Consider the following 21,492-nt stretch of genomic DNA (forward strand, 5'->3'; position numbering starts at 1 on the left):
CTTTATACACCTCTATTAGATCACCTCGCTGGTGCCTAGTCTCCAGACACTGTAATTTGCAGAACTTAACCCTTTCTTCGTAAGAGCACCCCTTTGTTCCATTCACTAATCTTGTTGCCCTTCTCTGTACTCGTTCCAGCAGCTCTACATCCTTCTTGAAATGAGGCCTCCAGACCTGTATACAGTACTCTAGGTGTGGCCTGACCATTGCCTTATACAAGGGAATAATCACCTCCTTATCCCTGCTAGAAAAATTCCTATATATCATTGACAATGCACCATGAGCTACTCTTGCAGCCCGTCTGCACTGCTCAGAGAACTTCATATCTGCCTGCACAACCATCCCCAGGTCCCTTTCATTCTCTACCACTGTCAGTGTAGTACCAGAGTTGATGCGTTGCTCTGGGGTTGCTGTTTCCCATGTGTAGTACTTTACATTTGTCAATGTTAAACTTCATTTGCCACCTCTCAGCCCATCTGCTCAACCTTTCCAGATCCTGTTGCAGCAGCATAGTGTCAGTAGTGTCCTTGACAACCCTGCCTACCTTTGTATCGTCTGCAAACTTCGACATTAAGCTTGATATACCATCATCAATATCATTTATGAATACAGAAAACAATAATGGACCCAACACTGAGCCCTGAGGGACTCCACTAATAACATTAGTCCACGACGAGCAGTGTCCATTGATTACCACTCTCTGTCTTCTCCCCCTCAGCCACCCCTTTATCCACAGCAGCAATTTGCCTCCAATGTCACACTGCTCCAATTTGTCCAGCAGTCTTCCATGTGCAACAGTATCAAAAGCCTTTCTAAGATCCAAGTATATAATATCAAAGTTATTCCCTGCATCCAGTTCCTTTGTGACTGCATCATAGTATCCAATCAAATTGGTCAGGCAAGACTTCCCCTTAACAAAACCATGCTGTGTCCGAGCTATAACTGAAGTCTTGTCTAAATGATCCTGCAGTACTTCTTTAACTAGTGCCTCCATTAATTTTCCTGGAACAGAAGTTAAACTCACAGGTCTATAATTACTTGTGTCAGCCTTTGATCCTCCTTTGTGAATTTGGGTCACATTTGCACATCTCCAGTCTGTGGGCACCTCCCCTGAGTCCAAGGAAGCTCTCATAATTATGGCTAAGGGTTTGCTTACTTCCTCTGCTGCCTCCTTTAATATAACTGGATAGATCCCATCCACCCCGGGTGCCTTTCTTGTGTTTATCTAATATCTGGTTCTGGTAGCATTCTAGTGAAACTCATTACTCAGGAATTTTACTAGAATGTCAACGAACAAACTTAAGGAAAAGTTTTCCTTAAGCCTTCTGATGTTCTTTTCAGGAAAAAAAAAAAAAATCTAATTTAATTTTTCACTGTTTTGATATTAACTCTATCTTACTTCCTCTGCTGCCTCCTTTAATATAACTGGATAGATCCCATCCACCCCGGGTGCCTTTCTTGTGTTTATCTAATATCTGGTTCTGGTAGCATTCTAGTGAAACTCATTACTCAGGAATTTTACTAGAATGTCAACGAACAAACTTAAGGAAAAGTTTTCCTTAAGCCTTCTGATGTTCTTTTCAGGAAAAAAAAAAAAAAATCTAATTTAATTTTTCACTGTTTTGATATTAACTCTATCTTACTTCCTCTGCTGCCTCCTTTAATATAACTGGATAGATCCCATCCACCCCGGGTGCCTTTCTTGTGTTTATCTAATATCTGGTTCTGGTAGCATTCTAGTGAAACTCATTACTCAGGAATTTTACTAGAATGTCAACGAACAAACTTAAGGAAAAGTTTTCCTTAAGCCTTCTGATGTTCTTTTCAGGAAAAAAAAAAAAAAATCTAATTTAATTTTTCACTGTTTTGATATTAACTCTATCTTGAACTCAATTCTTACAATGAAATTAGAAGTTATTTATTACTTCTTTCATGTCTTGCTCTCTACAGCACTTCACACAATTGACAGTCTTCTCTCTCTCTCTCTATGAAATTTAAAGCCATTTCCTTATTAGCAACATGTTGGGGAGGAGGGGACACTTAAATATTGCTTTTAAACAATTATAAATTTTAAAAAGCTCATGAGAAAATATGCTGAATAAAATATAAATATACAATTTACAATAAATTGTAAGAGTGAATAAAAGGAATGAATTTTCACTTGAGCTACTATATCGGTTTTTTGAATTACATAATCAAGGCTGGAAAACTGCTAGTTTGGGGGTATACACAGCCTAATAGTTTAATGGCAACTGCAGACATCAGAGAAATTTATTCTTGTACTGCTTCTATTAGGACATGCAGCCAAAAAGCAAGGTGTGCAGGATTACAAACAAAGCCTGCTGGGGCCCTCATGGGAAAGCTGTGTTAGGATTACTAAAAGCAAAGGCAGGCAGTGCACATATACATGCTTGCACGCTAATGACAGGAGAAAATACATAAATTTGAAGGATTGGTTAAGTCATCAAATGTGGACATTACTAGGGATATCAGAACATGGTGCCACTCAGACATATGGGATTCAGACCTTGAATGTGATGAGCAATGTGTATAGAATGGACAGGAGGATGGGGAGGAGTTATGCTCTTAGTTAAGAAGCACACAGAATATAACTCACCCAGAGCTTATGTCACACCAAACTCACTCACCATTACACTGGCCATCCACATCCTCCTGTCCAATCTATACACATTGTACTCATCATATTCAAATTCTGCATCCCATACACCTGAGTGGCACCATGTTCTGATACCCCTAGTAATGTCCACATTTGATGACTTAACAAATACTTAAAACTGTATCCAGTTGTGGGTGGCCAGCGTAATGGTGAGTGAGTTAGGTGTGACATAAACTCTGGGAAAACAAAAATGAAAGCAGGGTTATGTCACAGACTAAATAACTATGAGGAGTAAAATGAAAAACTATACAGACAAATAAAGTGGACTAATGAACATCATAATGTCTTATAAGAGGATTTCACCTTTGCAAATATTGACTTGAAATGTGGGCTGGTCACTCACATAATAGCAGAACTTTTCAGTAAAGCTTTTGATGTAGTTCTGCATGAAAGATTACTGTACAAAGTGGAGCAGTATGGCAACAAGTGACTGCTGCAAATAAAGGGTTGGCTGAGTAGCAGAAGACACACAGTGGTTATTAATGGGCATTGCTTTTCTTGAACTAACGTTATTAGCAGAGTCCCCCAAGGTTCACTGCTGGGCCCCTTATAGTTTTCAATATTTATTAATAATATTTACGAAAGTACAGCAGACTCTCGATTTACGTGGATTGGATTAACCAGGATACTTCAAGACTCCAAATAAAAAAAAAAAAAAAAAAAAAAAAATCAACCGGAAATCATAAAATTCAAGTAATAAATAGAATAGGAAATAAACAGATGTTTTGCAAGTCGTAAATAAGCGACAAAAAGCGGCGTCATAAGTCATGATTGGGAGAGGAATGTACCTATTACCTATTTTAAGTGGCAGGTGTGAAGACACCCGCCACTCAAAAAAAAAAAAAAAAAAAAAAAAAGAGAACAAATGTTTAGTAGTTTGTATTTGTGCATTGCATGGATTATTGTTCCACTATACCTGCAAAAAGACAAATTTTGTTTCATTATTTATGTCAGGGATGTCAATTTTTTTTTTTTTTTTTTTGTTTAGAAATCACAAAAATGATGGGTAAAGACAAAAGAGTTGTGCTTTCAATTGAACAAAAACTTGAAATAATTCAAAATTTTGAATACGGGTCATCCATTAAATCTTTAATGAACGATTATAATATTGGTGACCAAACCATATGCGACATCATAAAAAATAAAGGGAAGCTATTAGATTTTGCATCTACATCTGATAGCGTTAAAGGCATGACTATCAAAAAAAAAAAAAACGACGAAATAGTCTACACATGAGGACCTTGACAAGACAATGGAGTTGTGGTTTAGCTAACAAACAGCAGAAGAGCCAAGGCAAAATATTTTATCAACGAATTAAAATTGCAGGATGATTTTACTGGATCTTCTGGGAGGGTTTAAACAGAGGCACGGCATTCATCAGATTGCCATTCAAGGTGAAAAACTAAGTAGTGATGCACCGGCTGCCCAAGAATTCACCAGTGAATTTAGAAAATTTATTGAAACCACAGAACTTGTGCCAGAGCAAATTTACAATGTCGATGAAACAGGATTGTATTGGAAATGTCTAACTATTGACATTTTGAAAAAACCTGACTGTATTGGATGCAATTTACGAAGTTTCAGCAGCATGGAAATCAATAAAAAGCATAACCTTAAAGAGGTCTTGGTGTAAAATTTTAATGGGAAACGATGGATTCCTAGGATTTGAAGAAAACTGTGAAGATCTGGTACCAGAAATGTTACGAAATTTGCAACAAATCAAGGAATGGGGATGTTGATGAGTAATGGCCACGAAGTACTAAATGATGAAGAAATTTTATATCATGTAATGACTACTACACCACCACAAAATAACAATGGTGAAACTGAAGAAGAAGAAGAGTTGATATTGTCACAAAAATTTAACCACAGCGTTGCTTTAACCATGCAGAAGCACTTCTTAACTACCTGGAGCACAGCAAAACAATGGTGTTCTGGAGGAAAAAATGGTTTTAAGAAATATTCGAAGCGCAAATCGTCAAAAAGTTGCAAAAGACAAAAAACAATCTTCTATACTTTAGTATTTTTTTAAGTGAACTGATTTTCGCTTATCTCTCTATGTTTCTTAAAATTAAAATATTATGTTAAAAACAAAACATGTTTAAAGACAAATACTTTTTAAGTTAAAACAAAACTTGTAAAAAATATTGTGACAATATCAACTCTTCTTCTGTACAAAAGCCGACGCAAGCATACATCATTACCTATATGTATGTTTTTATACCTATGTACGCATCGTATATTGGACATGCGAGTAGTGCGTGGTAAGCTTTTTTTTTAATCTATCGCCATATTTATTAGGTATGTTGCTGAACATTTTTCGATATTTTTGGATTAACAGGGAAATCGATTATCTGGGATTTTATTTTTACCATCTATCCTGGAAAATCGAGTCTACTGCATATCAAGTTTTGTGTCTAAAATATGCCAATGATACCAAGGTTGGCACGGTGGTCAATGACCATCAAGATCTAGAGAAATTAGGCGAATGAGCTGAGAAGTGGCAAATCAAGTTTAACATTGATAAATGTAAGATACTACACATAAGTAGCACTGATCCCAGAATAACATACTAATTGGTGGTACCACACTCAAGGAAAACAAAAAAAAATACCCTAGAGGTAATTGTACAATCCAATATGAAATTCTCTGAGAAAAGCAGACTAGGAAAACTCATTGGATTTCTGTCAGTAATATACAGGAAGTTTTCCCTGATGGCAAATGATTTATGATGTTCTGGAAGCCTCATTTTAGGAAAGCTGTATAATTGTTGGAATAGGTGCAGAGAACAGCAAGATTGGTCAGGGACACAAAAGGTTACTCATATCAAGAAAGACTTCTGCTCTGCAAATTGCAGTGCCCAGAAAATAGGTTCAGTTCTGCAAATTGCACAGCACCTGTGAGGAGACCTAATTGAAGAGGTTACATTAGTGGAATGGGTAAACTAAATGCTGATAGCATACATAAGAGGATAAATTTAAATTTAAAACTGCTGGACATAAAACATAATTTTTAAATATTACACTTAGATTTCAGTAAAGCTTTTGATACTGTTCCATATGAAAAGGGAATGGACAGATGAGCCCGGTGGCTGGTCCAAATGACACCACCACCACCACCATATAAATGATATGTAAATCTCCCACTTCAGGTGGGAAAGCGTGTACTGCTTTGTTTGCAATTTTTTCAAGAAAACAGTGCATGACAAAACAGTTGTGTGTTTCCGAATGTGCTTGGTATGCACAAAATGCTTAAATAGCAGCACTGTGTGAATGCATAGTTACCTTATCTTTAATCCAAATTAAGGGGAACGTGTTATCTTGAATTTTCCAAAACAAAAATGTTTGTATTGTTACTTCCTGTGGTAATACTGTATACAAATATTCAAATTTTTCTTCCTTGTGGCTCAATTTTTTTAATTATTCCTTGTACAACTTTCAAACATCCTGGAGTAATGTAAGAAGATGCAAACTGACACACTGCAAGATTGAACCTATATGCTGCTCAAAAAAAAAAAAAAAAAAAAAACACCACAACCTGCTGCAAGCTGTTGGCTTGTAGGGGTAAATTGGCTGCAATAAAACAATTAAAATGAAGTTGTCAACATTCCAGTCTTAGCCATGTGAAATATAAATGGAAATTTATTTATTTATTTACAATTTGTATATCTGTTGCTAATGCATCATTAAAACTCAAACCAAACCAAACCAAAATCTCTGGATTTAAATCCTTCTACTTCTGGCACACCTGTATTGTGGGCAAAAACAACATCAGTGACATCCTATCCCCAAACTTGCTAAATAAGCTTAGTTCCTCATTTTTTTAAGTTATATGATAGGTTACAACCCACTCCACTCCACCTATCTATTCACCAAAGTGCTGAAGCCATTGGAGAACCACTAGTTTAAGTTATTTTGCATGTTTTATAAAATATGAGGTATAAGATTTGGGAAACTGCATTATAATAATATCAAGAAAAATAGATCCTCAGACAAGATGTGCAAGGACATCAACAGTGCTTACAATGAATATAATACCTGAGTTTGATTATCCAAGGTTTTACTCAAAAAGTTCAGTGAATGATCTTATAATTCTTGAATGTGATAGCAGTAGTAGCTAAAAGATTGCAAGCAGAGCTTTACAAAGGCATCTCTTCAGCAAGCACATAAGTTTTACTTGTTACGTGCTAGTCTAATGGAAAGCTGCTTTGAGTAAACTCATATTTTTTGTATGTATTAAAACTGAGAAAATTTTAATAGTGTGAAAACATTACGTTTTGTTGTAAACTTGGAAACTCAGCCACAGAAACATATGAAATGTTGCTTAAAATTTACAAGAGATAATGCTTTGAAAAAAAAAAAAAAAGGTTAAATAGTTTTTAAAGGTGTAATAACGGAAATTTTTTTCCTGAAGATGAAGAAATCAATGGTCACTTGTCATTCCAAAATGATCAAAATATTAATGAAGCCCACACATTGTCATTCATCTGGAGTGACTTGCTTGTTCAAGAAATTACTTAGGATTTGGGCATGAAGTTAGTGCCCAGTTTGTTCCATAGAGATCAAAGACAATATGAAGTCCTTGTTTCATTTGAGTTGTTCAAGTAAGCTATGTCAAATCTTGCATTTTTAACAAAAATGATAAAAACAAGGAGATGTGGATGTATGGACATAACCCAGACCACGAAAACTCTAAGCTCCCAATCCAATGAAAAACGACACTGTTACCAAGGCCAAAATCACATTTGAAGGTCCAGTTGATTGCAATTTTAGACGAGGGGATGATATTGGATTTTGTTCCTTGAGGTGTCAATGTTGATGCAACCTAGTATTAAGAAGTTTTAAAACAGTTGAGGGATGCAGTCAGACACAAACAGCCAAAAAGAAATGGCAAAATGTCATTATTACAAACTGCCACCTGGCAAATTTTCACCAACAAAGACATTCCCGTCAAGCAAATAAGGCATTCCCATTGCCTTATTTGCTTGATTTGGCACTGTTCAACTTTTGGCTATTTCCAAAATTAAAACAGGACATGAAAGGAAAATGACTAGCTGATTTAAGAAATCCAAATAGGATAGGTCACCTGAAAGCATTCACAAAAGATGACTGCCAAAAATGTTTTGGAAGTCATTAGTGTCAGGCACAATGGACATTGTGAATATATTCTTCAATATAACACTGTGTGTTGTATTGAAGAACATTAACAATGTAAACCAATTACCTTGAATAATAACTTTCTGATCAAACCTTATATTATTTCTTTATTTTATCTGAATACCACCAATTCTGCAAACAGACAGTCAGGGACTTCTATTGATATCCTATATAATATGTTAATTTTTCAAGCACAAAAATTGAGTAGTGATGAAAATTTCTTTAAAGGTAATATTTATTACATTTACTTTCATTAAAAATATATACTTCTTATAATTCATTCACATTTTTATAATGGATCAAAAAGCATTTTTTGTGGTATAAATGTTCTTCCAGTCAGAGAATAATTATTTTCTGATTTTTTTTTTAATGAGTTTTTAATTTTTGATATCTGGGCTTGAATTCCATCATCACCCAAAGGAATTTCTACTAAAGGCCATTTCAATCAAGCCTACTTGTGTGGAGAGGTCTAGTTTCCTCCACAAAATATTTTGGAGTTTTTTCAGCCACACACACAATATGTAAAATTATGAAGATAATTTTACATATTGTAAAATTTTACATATTGCACTTACAAAGGCACATCATATAGTGCTCAACTAATTTGGTTAACGTGAACATTCTTGACCATATCCTCTCCTCACCTAGTATAGGAGGAGGAGGCCAATAATTCTACATAAGGAGACCAGAAAAAGCTGATGAAGAAGTAATGCCTTCTGAGAATTCCAGAAGATTAGAAATTATACTTATTCAATACAGGGTTTTTATAAAAATAAATAAAAAAAAAAGTTGCAACCAGTTTAAATAATTTTTTTTTAATACATTAAGCATATAATGCTAAGGTCTAACTAAAAGGTGTACAATTTTACATTTTTTGGAAATGAAAAGCCAAAAGCCTGACACTCATAATAGAGACTCACTACATATGAGAGGCCTGCATAGCTGCATGGTCAGGGGCAGGAGTGCAGTAGCACATGCTCTTTGAGTAGACCAGGGTTCAAGCCCCTGACTGCTAAATAAGGTCGATTTGCCAACCTGCACTGGACAAGCATGACAGATTATGGTCCATTTCCCTCAGCATGAATTGTTGAGAAGACATCCATCCTGCAGTGGGTTGATAATGGCTGCAGTTTACCTTTTTTACCTTTTACATATGAGAATAAGCTCTTGTTCTCTCTCTCCTCATTATAACTAGTTAATTTAATACATTGCACATGCAAGATACATATGCTATTAAAATCTGAATAAATACTCATGAAATAAGTTCAAAAGTAACAGGAGAATTTCTGCTTTGTTGGTAGGCCACTGACAAAGCTAGCAGTAAGACTAACAGAAACACATTCTGATCTTTTTGGTTTTTGCGTATTCATTAGCATTTATTTAGTTTTTAATGTCACTCATATCTTGCAATGCAGAGTATTAAACAATTAGTTTTATTTAACTCAGATGTGAACTTTAGGTGTCACTGGCAATGGCTAGTCATAAGCATGGGTACCTTGACTAGGTGCCTACCCTGTAAGCTCATACGGAGGAGGGCTTGTTGGGTCGTGTTTTGGAAACACTGCTGGTCACCCCACACCCCCCAATTAACATCCATCATCAGCCTTTTTTTTTTTAGACTTTTTACTGTCTATCAGCTTGCACAATGTAGGGCTGTCTACATTGCCCACCACTGGCTACTCTGCTACTCTGTTCACTATACATCCACTCATGGAACATCAGAATTACAGCACTTCACAAACAGCCCACAAGATACTGCCACCCTTCAATAATCTCTTTTTTGAAGTTCATCTCTTCTCCATTCCATACTTCGTATGGAATGAACAACACGAACCTGCAGAATGACCTTTACCAATTCTCTGTGACACATGTGCTGGGAGCAGGGAGGAGCAAGCGACCAATTGCTAAAACATGGGGGGGTGATCATAATGTTTTGGCTGGACAGTGTGCACATCTTTTTGAAAAAAATAATCCACTCAAAAATTTCCTGCTCTTTTAAGACTGGAAATAACGTTATCAACGTTATCGATGATCCCTTGTTTACTAACTACACAACGTGCCACACATTTTGCAGAATGAAGATGCATTTGTTAAATTTCTTGAGGATTTTTCAGAGAGCCAGAAAGTGGAAGTAAGCATCAGCAACCACACAAACACAAAACATGAACATCTCAGCAGCTGAAAATCCTCATGAAACCAAACAAATACCTCTTCATTCTGCAAAAATACATAGTATGGCATGCAATTAGTAATAAAATCATTAGACTAATTTTTCACAATAGCACAATAATCAGTACTCTCTATTTACAACTTCTTTGTGACAAATGTTTTTCTTGTTCTTCAAAAGATTAAAAATACAAATGGATAATTTGAAATGTTGAATCACTCTTTTGAAAGGCATGGGAATGGCTGCTTGTGGTTGTAGGGATTTCTGAAGGACTATGTCTACTGTAGCAATCAGCATGTCATTTAAGAGTTAAGAGAAAAGAAACTGAAGCTCCAGAAATATATTTTGAAGGAAAACACTTACTATATGATTTTATTTATAAATTTTTGTAAGTATTTTTTTTCTTAAGTATCTTTAAAATTTGTTTATAAATTTTAGATACTCAGATATTTGGAGAGCAACAGAAAGTCTGTCAGTGAATCCCCACATACATCCCAATTACAACTGACAGTTTCATAAGAATACTCTAAAATATAACCAAACTGTATATTTCAGTACTGGAAGTATTTGAAAGGAGGATTTTGTACCCCTTAAGTGTCTCAATAAACTGAAGTTTCTAAATAATTTCATGTAGTAATAGCGTTTTTCCTTCAAAATATATTTCTTAAGAACCATATGTAATGAATTATTCTAATTTTGAACTCTCTAATAGAAATTAATGATGCCACTGATTTGGGAAACTTTAAAACTCTGTTATTCATCTAGAGGGTAGAAGGCATTATCTATACTACAAATATTTTAACATTAAAAAATATTCTATAAAACTGTATTTCTTTTGTTTAGATATATGGTATCATATGCTTAATATACCAAGAAATAAAGTAGTTTAAAACTGCTGTCATTTTGTGATAATAATGCAACAAACATCAACCATTCATTTAAATTTGAATTTTCATATAAAATTCAAATATGAGAATGTGGAAAAGAAATCTGCCAATGCCTCTACCAGTTAATCAGTACTGGACAAAACTGAATTTTAATTCAAAGTCAAAGAGACAAAAAGCTAACTGTAATAATAATAATACCACATGACAAATATGCATAATTTAAAAACTTCTTGCTGTAATTTGTACATAAATATATTATGTTGTTAAAGTCTGTTCATTTCCTGTTAACATAAAAACTACTAAACAGAAAGAATAAAATTATTTACACGCTCATAATGAAACCATTTTTTTTTTTTTGCCACATAACTATATTTTAGTGATATTTTCTGTAAAACTGATTTTTAAAATCTGTTATTCAGTGATAAATCCTTTTATTTTTTTTCTATTTTGAGATAGTACCTGAATATATTCAATAATATATCTGTCAGCAGTCCGTTTTGGGTTAATAATGCAACAAACATCAACCACTCATTTAAATTTGAATTCTGATATAAAATCCAATATGAGAATGTGGAAAAGAAACCTACCAATGCCTCTACCAGTTAATCAGTACTGGATAAAACTGAATTTTAATTAAAAGTCAAAGAGACAAAAATCTGACAAATATGCATAATTTAAAAACTTTTTGCTGTAATTTGTACATAAATATATTTAGTTTTAAAGTCTGTTCATTTCCTGTTAACATAAAACCTACTAAACAGAAAGAATAAAATTATTTACGAGTTCATAATGAAACCATTTTTTTTGGCACATATTTTAGTGATATTTTCTGTAAAACTGATTTTTGAAATCTGCTATTCAGTGATAAATCATTTTATTTCTTTTCTATTTTAAGATAGCACCTGAATTAAGTTCATAATATATGTTAGCAGTCCATCATATGCATTGATATTAATGACTTCCAACTTCTATAATTTATTTTCGCTTCCAAACATATATTGAGTGTCAAAAATTGTATAGTATAATTATGTGCTGTTCTCAGAATTATGTAATTTCTAAACTTCATTTTATATTACTCCCCTTTTGTTATAACTATCAGAAAAAGAGGTATCTCCTATATTTTTAAAACCTTTTTTTTATTATTTTTCAGACAGCGTTGATACATCCTTCAGTTTATTTATTCTATATAAACAGGTTACCGTACAGCCAGTTTACATTAAATAATTATACTCCTGTTTCAAAAAACTACAACACTATATATATTAAGGTAAAGTAACTAATAAATGCACAGTATAACAAGCAATATATAGAGCTCTATCACATTTACCACTAAAACACTTACTGCACCTTGCTGCAGAGTGGGAATCATAGCTTTGCAGAGGTAGAGGCTGTTTGGATTATCCTAAACCTTAAATATAACTCCTCAAAATAGTAAGGAATTGTCTCATCTATCCATTAACACTAACAATTTTAGGCAGCTTCTCCCAAAAAAGTATCTGCATCATGTGGAAAATTATTATAGCAGTGCACGAAAAGTAAAAGGAAATAATAACATCTCAGTGTTATTTTAACGAAGAAATCCTTATGACTTTATCTATAATAAGAATATAATGCACAAGCACAAAGTTTCATAACAGTAAAGTCTCACAATGCATTTAAGCCTGAACCTATAATTTCAAGTGACCAGGAAGGTCAATAAGATCCTCTTAGTATTGATACAGAAGAGGTGGAATAAGCTGGATAATGCCATTTTTTGCTATTTCTTCTACCCAAACACTAAATGGAAAATAACATCCCACTGTCTCTAAAAACCCTTTTATTTATTTATTATTTTTTTTTGTTTTTTTAAGCAGACTAGCCTCTAATATGGCATAAGGTTCCAAAACAATAGCCCTCACTGTAACAAGGTTTTATAAGTGGTGCAACTGATCCTTTTGGTATTAGTAGTTACAATACATTATCACACATTATGTGACAATATGACAGTTTCTTTTTTTTTTTGTTTTGTTTTGTTAGCTTTTCTACACAAGACCTATAAGCATTTCTTCAAATTTTTAAATTCAGAAACACTATTCTTCAAAGTAAACTCCCAAAAAGGAAATGCCGATTTGCATAAAAGCTAAGGAGTTAGAAAGAGAGAGAATAAAAGAATATCATATTTAAAAGTCACTCAAACGCATGCACTGTAACCTTGCATTTGACACTCAGCTACAGGCCCTTAAAGAATTAGATTAAAATAAGTATGCTCTGGTACTTTCTCTCCAATATGTTAACACATAAAGAGTTTGTAAATAAAGCACTTTTTAATGTAAAAAACATGCTTTCCTTACAACAAGGTAAAGCAAATATCGGTCACTTAGGAATTTGTGTACAAAAAAAATTTACTTTCTAACATTATATCTAATATAATTTAATTTCAGTTTTATGAATGACACACTTCAGTGGTCATTTTAAAGCAAGAACATGCATTTAATCTTTCCATTTCCAAGAAAATAAGGATATAAAATATTTGATGGCATTTTAAAGTATGTGAAGATAAAAATCAATTTCCCAAAGATACTTGACATATTCGTAAAAATTAATTTATAAATTATCTCATCCTTCATCTGATTAAATTAAGAAAAAAGAAATAAATAAATAAAAAATTAAATGATAGCAAGAGAATATGAAATCATCCCCAGCTGTAATGCAAATTATCATTGACTTGGCAGAAAAAGCGGTGCATAAACATGGTATAAAACCTCATGTTATTTAAAGTAATTTTCCTAAAGAAATGCCTATTATGTTTCAAAAGAATTACATTCCATGAAATTTTACATAAGCATGTTTTTTGAAATATTTGTAATTAGTTTCATTATCTATTCTATTAAATATGATATACAAAAGTTTAATTTTCTCAAGAACTTTGTTTTGGGTATAAAGAGAACTGTGTATATAAGCATATATCAAATGAAATATATAAATGTTTACGTACCGGAAATATTTCAATTTCTATCGTTTACAATTTTATCACTCCCCAGATCTTCACAAACTGGGTTTGCATTAACAATTGTTTGTCTTGATAACTTAAAGACTTAATTTTTCTTTTAATTATTTGGTACTAATATATCCTTTACAGTTTAATAATATCTGCTCATTCCTCAAGCAGTTTCATAAATTTGCTGGAAATTTCAGTAAATATTTGATTTTCTTAGAATGTGCAATTTGGTATTTATATTTATGATTCACTTATACATAACTTCTGGTTTATAAACATCAACTACCAAAAAATTACGTGCTCATATATCTCAAAGTTTAATTTCATGTTTCAAAATTTAATTTCAAACAAAAGGTAGTTATGGTTTTTTTTTTTTGTTTGTTTTCAATTAGAAATTGAATTTCTCTGTATGAAGTAATACTGCCTAGTGATTCATTCACTCAATACTACTAAAAAATGCATTTTCCCCCAATTTTTCATTTAATTATTTTTATTACAGCACATTTGTTCACATACTGAGCTCACCAAGTATAGTTCATTACAAGATTAAAAAAGCAGGTACAGTTAAATGATAGAAATATACAACAAGTGATGTGACACGTACAGATGGCTACTGATGTTTTTTTTTTTCCTTCTTATTATTATTATTTTTTTTTTTTTTATTTTTTTGGGAAATCTATATTGCCTAATTACAGATAAACACTCAGGTGAAGGTGCAAAGCTGTACTCTAAGAAATGTTTAAATCATAAAAAATGTACTGAGACATGCAAAACCACCTTGAAGCACCAGCAAGAACTGTCTTCACGCACAAAATGTCTGTGACACATAAACAACAAACAAAATATCTTAGAAACCAAATTATGGTAACCAAGTTGTCCATATATTATACACAACGTATCTGGTCAAATTACTGCTGAGATCCCCAACTTGTTTCGGTTGTTAAAATTATCTTCACTGAATGTTCTTCTAAAGCACAAATTTATGATTTACTTAAGTAGCCAAGTGATAATAATGATAAAGTGCTTGTGAAAATTGATTCATTAACCATTTAGTAACGGCGTGGAGGTGGAGGTGGTGGTGGAGGAGGGGGTCCATAATTTCCTTGAGGACCACCATAGTTATCGCGTGATTGTCCATAGGAGGACATACCTCCATAGTTGTCATATCCATAACGATCATCATTACCTGGCCTGGTTCCACCTGAAATCAAGGTTATTGTGCAAAAACACTAAGTTAGCCTCACAGCTGAATTTAAAAGAAAATTTATATTTAGATTTAAAAGCCCTTTAAATATTAAAATTTATCAATTAATTAATTTTTTTCTTTAATTCCAAAATTCTTTATTAGCATTTTCTTATTTAATGTTTTTGTTTTATTTAAGGGGGGTCTCTGGCATCAAAATTTGTTTGCAGAAGTAAAATGAAACAATATTTTACTGCTCTCATTTTATAAAACAGAAAACTTAAACCACATTCTAGTGTTTTTTAAAAATTATTAATGTCATAGCAGTACACAGCAGTAAAAGAAATAAAATTTTTAACCCTTGTAATCTTTCCACTTACATGCAATTTCATACTTTCCCTGCACTTAAACATAGATTCATATATATATACTGTATATGTAAAAAACAAAGGAATAAAAATAAAAGATACCCAAACCTGAGACCCCACTTAAAAACTATAAATCAGTACATTTATAACCCTTTAAGGTCTAGCATACCTTAAAATTCATTTTTTTTTAATTGTTAATGACAAAAGGACCCAAAATTATCATTTATCAAAAATTAATCTGCCTTAAAGCCTCACAGATTATAATAAATAATATGAAATCACATAAGCTAGTATAAGAATATCCTATGCTCCCTTTCTCTTTCACTCTAATTTCTCACTTAACTGAAAGTGTTTCATTTTATTCAGTAGCTAAAAAATCTCTTTAGGTATTTAAATATAAATATTAATTTTGGGCGTTTTGTTTCCTAATAAATTTTGTAATTTTCTTCTCTAGTTAATCACATTACGTGCCCCCAACCAGTGGCACTTTCCTTATCATATACCTCTATCATCTTTTTCCATAACTGAAGCAAACATTTGGTAAAATATGAAAGCACATAAGCTAGTATAAGAATATCCTATGCTCTCTTTCTCTTTCACTCTAATTTCTCACTTAACTGAACGTGTTTCATTTTATTCAGTAGTTAAAAAATCTCTTTAGGTATTTAGATATAAATATTAATTTTGAGTGTTCTGTTTCCTAATAAATTTTGTAATTTTCTTTTCTGGTTAATCACATTACGTGCCCCCAACCAGTGCATTTTCCTTATCATATACCTTTATCATCTTTTTCCATAACTGAAGCGAACATTTGGTAAAAAATTACCAATATTGTACATTATGCACTATGCATTACGAAGGATATTTTACAAACAAAGGGAAAAATATAAACTTAATCTCCATGCACTTCAAAATGATGCTAAAATCATCATTTGTAGATGCAAATTTGTGATTTCATAACTTAATTTTATATTGATTTCTCAAATTTCATCCATGTTTTATTTCTAAAATAATAATTTTGAACACCCTGAAAGCAGCAAAGCCTATGTTCTGGCCACTTCTAAAAAATTTAATAAATGGTATATTGTAACCTGGCCAGACCTTAAATGGTTAGTTACTCTCAAAAACACAGTTGTAAATGTGGTAATAAGTATAAAATTCATAACCATAAAGGGATAATTTATAATATCATACAATGTTTAAAAACTGGCAAAGCCTTAAATGGGTACTTTTAATAAGTAAAAGAGATATAAATGTGTTTAATAAGTATAAAATCCATAAAAATAAAATTTTGATTTATAATAAATGCTTTTTTTTAAATCAAATTTTCATTTTATCAATATCTGAATATTTCTTGCATTATGATTAATGACAAAATTAATAAGTAGGTGCTCATTTCATTCTATTCAGACAATCAGGAAATTTAAAATTTGTTATTCAAACTTCTACAACTGAAATTAATATATTTTAAAAACAGTATCTGAATATTTTAAAAGGAAAAATAAAAAAAATTGAGTTTTTCTGTAACTGGTTTTTTTTTGAAAAAAATTTAAAAATATCTCTGGTGCAAGCCTACTGCCAAAAATATATTATCTTGTTTTCTTTAAATTCTTTTAACTTCTCCTTTAAAGTAGTGCATTTTTTATTGCTGTTTTTTTTTTTTTTTTTTTCATTTTGTTTTGAAATTCTTTAATGCCATTAGATTTTTTTTATGAGCATCTTCAGTTATGTTCATACACATTTATCATACACAAATATGACAGAATCTGAAAAATAACCTTAGTCGCTTATTAAAAGGAAGAGTACTATGACTGATAACAAGTAAATGGAGCGAGCAAAACTATCATTAATATCAAAGGCACACATGCATACCAAAATTGTTACAAGAGATTTCAAGAACAACATCCAACAGAGGTTTCAGCTGAAGTGCTATATGAGAGGAGGAGGAGGAAAACAATATAAAATTTTTCCTTATTAACAACCGAATGTCACGATACAGAAAGATTGAAAATAATAATAATAGAACTACCCTGAAGCACCCATAGCAAAATTAATTCTATTCCAATAATTTTTTTAATCACCCACTAGTTTTTCTTATGTAAACCTTCAAAACCATTCTGACTCTCATATCATGAATATCTAAATTGAAAATCTGCCTTAACTTGGCAGTGGTAATACTATCATTCCATAACAAAAACAGTGGTGTGGAACCTAAAAGGTGCCTAACTTTCTTTTTTTTATTTCTGGAAGAGGTTTTGCTTTTTGCTCTCTCTCTCTCTCTCTCTTTTTTTTTTTTTTTTTAATTCTGCTTGAATGTCAATGCATGACTTTTTACTAATGGACTTCAATACTTATTAAATGCAACTTTTTTACATTTAATAAGTTTATTTACACACTTACTGATCTTAAAAATCAGTGAAGGGATAGGATACTGAAGAATAAATTATTTATTTTGGCTTGAAAATTTTCTGTATCAGCCTTTCATTTAACTTATTTCAAATTTTCAGGTATGCATACCTACTGCAACACCTTTATTCTGAATTTAATCACCCCCATTTCTTCATTATTTTTCCATGTATTATACTAGTTCTTGCTGTATTTGCAAATGGCACAGCTTACCAACTCTGTTAACCTATTCTTAATTTAGTTTGCATTTGTAATTTAACTTACATCACACACACACACACACAGTGCAACCTCAATACAAACCATGTTATGACCAAATCAAAATTTATTCATTTATTATTATTTTTTTTATTTTAAAATAAATATATAATAACCAGAAGACATGAACCTATTAAGCTAATATTTCTATTGCAAAAAAATTTCCTTCCACTTTTTTTTTTGGCACCAATAGATTAAATAGGTCAACATTTTAAATGGCAAATGCAAACTTTCTGAAGTTTTAAAAAATTACCTTTCTGTAATACTGCCTTTACTTAAATAAAATTCCTTACAGTGATTTCATACTTTCAAAGAAAACACATTAACAAGAAAGCCAATTAACAGTAAAGAACTATGAGGCAACACGAGCAAGTAATGACTTGGCTACAGTCAAAACCTCAAATATACCCAAGTAATATTAATAAATGTCACATGGTCATAGTCCCATAGGTTTAGTTTTCACAAGCTTTATAAAGGTGTATAGTAACTTCGCTACATCTACCACTTTATTCACAGTAAATAAACTATAGAAAGTTGAAGGGAGATATTCTGTTGTATGCTGCAGTGTACTGTTCACATTTAATACCACACAAATGAATCTCATCTGCCTTCACAATCTCCTTTGATGTCCGAAACTAACAAAGCTTAATGTATCAACATTCAACACTTCAGTTCTTTTCAGAAACACATAATTGAAATTATGCCTCTTTCAACAAACTGAATCATATTTTAATTCTAAGCAAAGCCAAATGGTGTATTTTTTTAAACCTCTTACAAGACTGAGGAACACAACTCTATGGAAAAATAAGCAAGTCAATTTAAAGTTTCAACTTAATTGTGTTTATGAATATAGGTGAATTTCAGAGTGTAGTATAATTAGAGCACATTTTTACTAACTGTAGCCAGCAGCACATTAACAACATGCAAGCTGTTAGCAGTTTTTTGCAAGTATAAATGCAATTCCATAGTTTAAAAAATGATGTCATGCACTATTATTTACAAAAATTAATCCTATAACTGAGACATACCATAACTGGCAAAATTATAACAGCTGGTAGGTGACTCTACTTTCATTGTTCACTTTCATGGGTGTCCCATGCAATTTACAATTCATCATTATATTTTTTATTGCATAAAAAAATTGGCTCTATAACTCAATATACTACAAGAAAAAATACAACAGTTGGATGATTTCCAAACTTTATGTAATTGTTTCCAACTTAGCTTAGACAACATTTCTACTGCATTCCATTTCTTTATTTTGAATAGCTGAATTTGCTAACATGAACATTTGTTTGCATCTTCTCCTCCTGGGAAACATAACACACATTTCTAAAACCAGTGTAGTAGAGCTGAAGGAGAATACATATGGTTTTTGTTTTACTTTTGCCATTTATATTTGACACTAGTGGTTTTTTTTTTAAATGCTTTTTTTGTACTATTCGACTTGGAGGACATGTTTTTTCCTGTATATCCAAAATTGAAATATAACAAGGCATAGTGCACTGAGGTTTGTACTGTATGTATATGAATATATATGCATGTGTACACATGCAAATGCACACATTAGATATGTATCTATCATTACCTATTTTATGAGATAATTCAAATGTAAAACAAACAGTACCTAAATACCAGAAATGGTAAAAAAAAAATTTTTTTAATTAAAAAAAACAGTGGCATAGGGACCTGACAAGTACCTAACTTTCTTTATTATTTCTGGAAAAAGCTCCTGGTTTTTCTGAATTCTGTTTGGAGTATACCAATGCTTGGCCTTTTAATAATAGACTGTAATACTTAATAAATTAATTTTTTACACTTGTTATTTTCAAAAAGGCAAAACGTTATTAATTCTGCTGAAAATAAAAGATTATAAACATAAAATATAAATGAAACTCTTTCAAGAAACAAGTGAAAACACTTTTACACACCACAATATTTAGTTGGATTATTAAGCATTGTGTTATATATCCTATGCAAAATCCTTGTTCACATGCCAATTAGTAAGGACAAGGATAACAAAAATATGATTTTCTCTGAATGCCACTGATATGTCACAAGACTAGTCTTTGTTTGTTTGTTATTTTGATTTTTAAGAGCATTAGCAACTAAGGCCATATTGTTCTGGGAATATGCGGTGGTCATTCCCTGACTTTTTCCACATCCTCCGTATTTGGTGGTGATGGGCTCGAACCCCGGTCTAATCAAGAAGCATGTGCTACACACTGCTGCTCCTTCCCACCTGGCTACGAAGGCGCCGACTAGTCTTTAACCTAGTGCTCAGCATTCTCACAGCTTAATGGGTTCCTCCCTTTATTTATTTAATTCTTTTAATCCATACTTAGTCTTTTTGGAAAAGACTCTTCCATTGTTATTCTATATTTTTCCCTTTATTTTAGTAAGATCTCAGCTAAATTTCTTAATGCATAAAGCACTTTCTCTTTTCAAAATTCTCCCATACTATTGAAAAAGTTTCATTGCTATATGTTTAAGCATACCCCCAATACATCTGCACCAATTCTGATTCTTTTGTATTCCTTTTCGTAATATGTTTGTTAGATGCATTAGGAGCACTGATCAATGGTTGCCAGTATGGATTCCATCAGTGCTGATCCACTGTGATATAGTGGCTCATGCTACCCATCTACGGCCAAATTTAGTAGAAAAGTTTCACGAAACTCAAGCAGTTGCTATTGACGTTTCAAAGGCTTTTGACCGTGTCTGGCATAAAAGTCTAGCTTCCTTCTTACGGTTTGCCAACTGTTTTTTTTATTTATTGGGTATCCAGTTTTTTCTCTGACTCCTCACTGTGGGTGATGGTAGATGGCTCTGTCTTCTAAGTTCCCCACTAATGCTGGTGTTCCACAGGATTCAGTGTTTTCTTCCATTCTTTTCCTCTTGTATATTAATGACCTTCTCCCATTGACTGCAAATCCTATCCATAGTTTTGCAGTTGTTAGTAAAAATCATGAATTATTAATATTTGCTTGGGCACCTAAAATATAATGCACTTAATATTAAAATGTTAACTAACTTGTTGTGCTCCAGAATGCAAGTTTCAAACTATTTTATCCTGTATCACTTATGCACACCTTGCTACATACACATATTTTTGTAAATTACTTCTATTTAGATGTGATTTCAGATTTTTAAACAAATTTTCCATTCTATCAGCTTAAAGTTGAATTTGAGACCATGATTTTTGCAGATTCTTCTAGTTTTTTGCCTATCTATTTTATGTATGGAATAACAACACCTTTTTGTAATCAATATCAGTGTTATTGGCTTTGTTGTTGGGGTATTTTTCTATAGTCCAATTAATTAACTGATTACAGTACCCATTCTTCAAATAACACTTTGATAGTTTGATTTCATCTGTGATTTTTTTTTTTTTTTTTATCATTATCACATA

General features: G+C 32.2%; 1 protein-coding gene across 3 annotated transcripts in view; it reads right to left on the reverse strand.

Moving 5' to 3' along the window:
• LOC150091951 (uncharacterized) overlaps positions 1 to 21,492 on the reverse strand; it is a 142,622-nt gene that overhangs the window by 52,416 nt on the left and 68,714 nt on the right. The window contains exon 6 of one of the 3 annotated variants that reach the window (XM_090386261.1): positions 14,531 to 15,066. The exons of the other annotated variants lie outside the window; for them this stretch is intronic. Within the exon in view, the coding sequence (XP_090242387.1) occupies positions 14,915 to 15,066 (152 nt within the window). The 3' untranslated portion in view covers positions 14,531 to 14,914. Of the gene's footprint in view, positions 1 to 14,530; positions 15,067 to 21,492 lie in introns of those variants that run through there. 3 annotated transcript variants of the gene reach the window in all.

Source organism: Mastigoproctus giganteus, chromosome 1 (assembly GCF_048544385.1).
Source record: "Mastigoproctus giganteus isolate SK-2022 chromosome 1, ASM4854438v1, whole genome shotgun sequence".
In the NCBI taxonomy this organism is placed as follows: Eukaryota; Metazoa; Arthropoda; class Arachnida; order Uropygi; family Thelyphonidae; genus Mastigoproctus; species Mastigoproctus giganteus.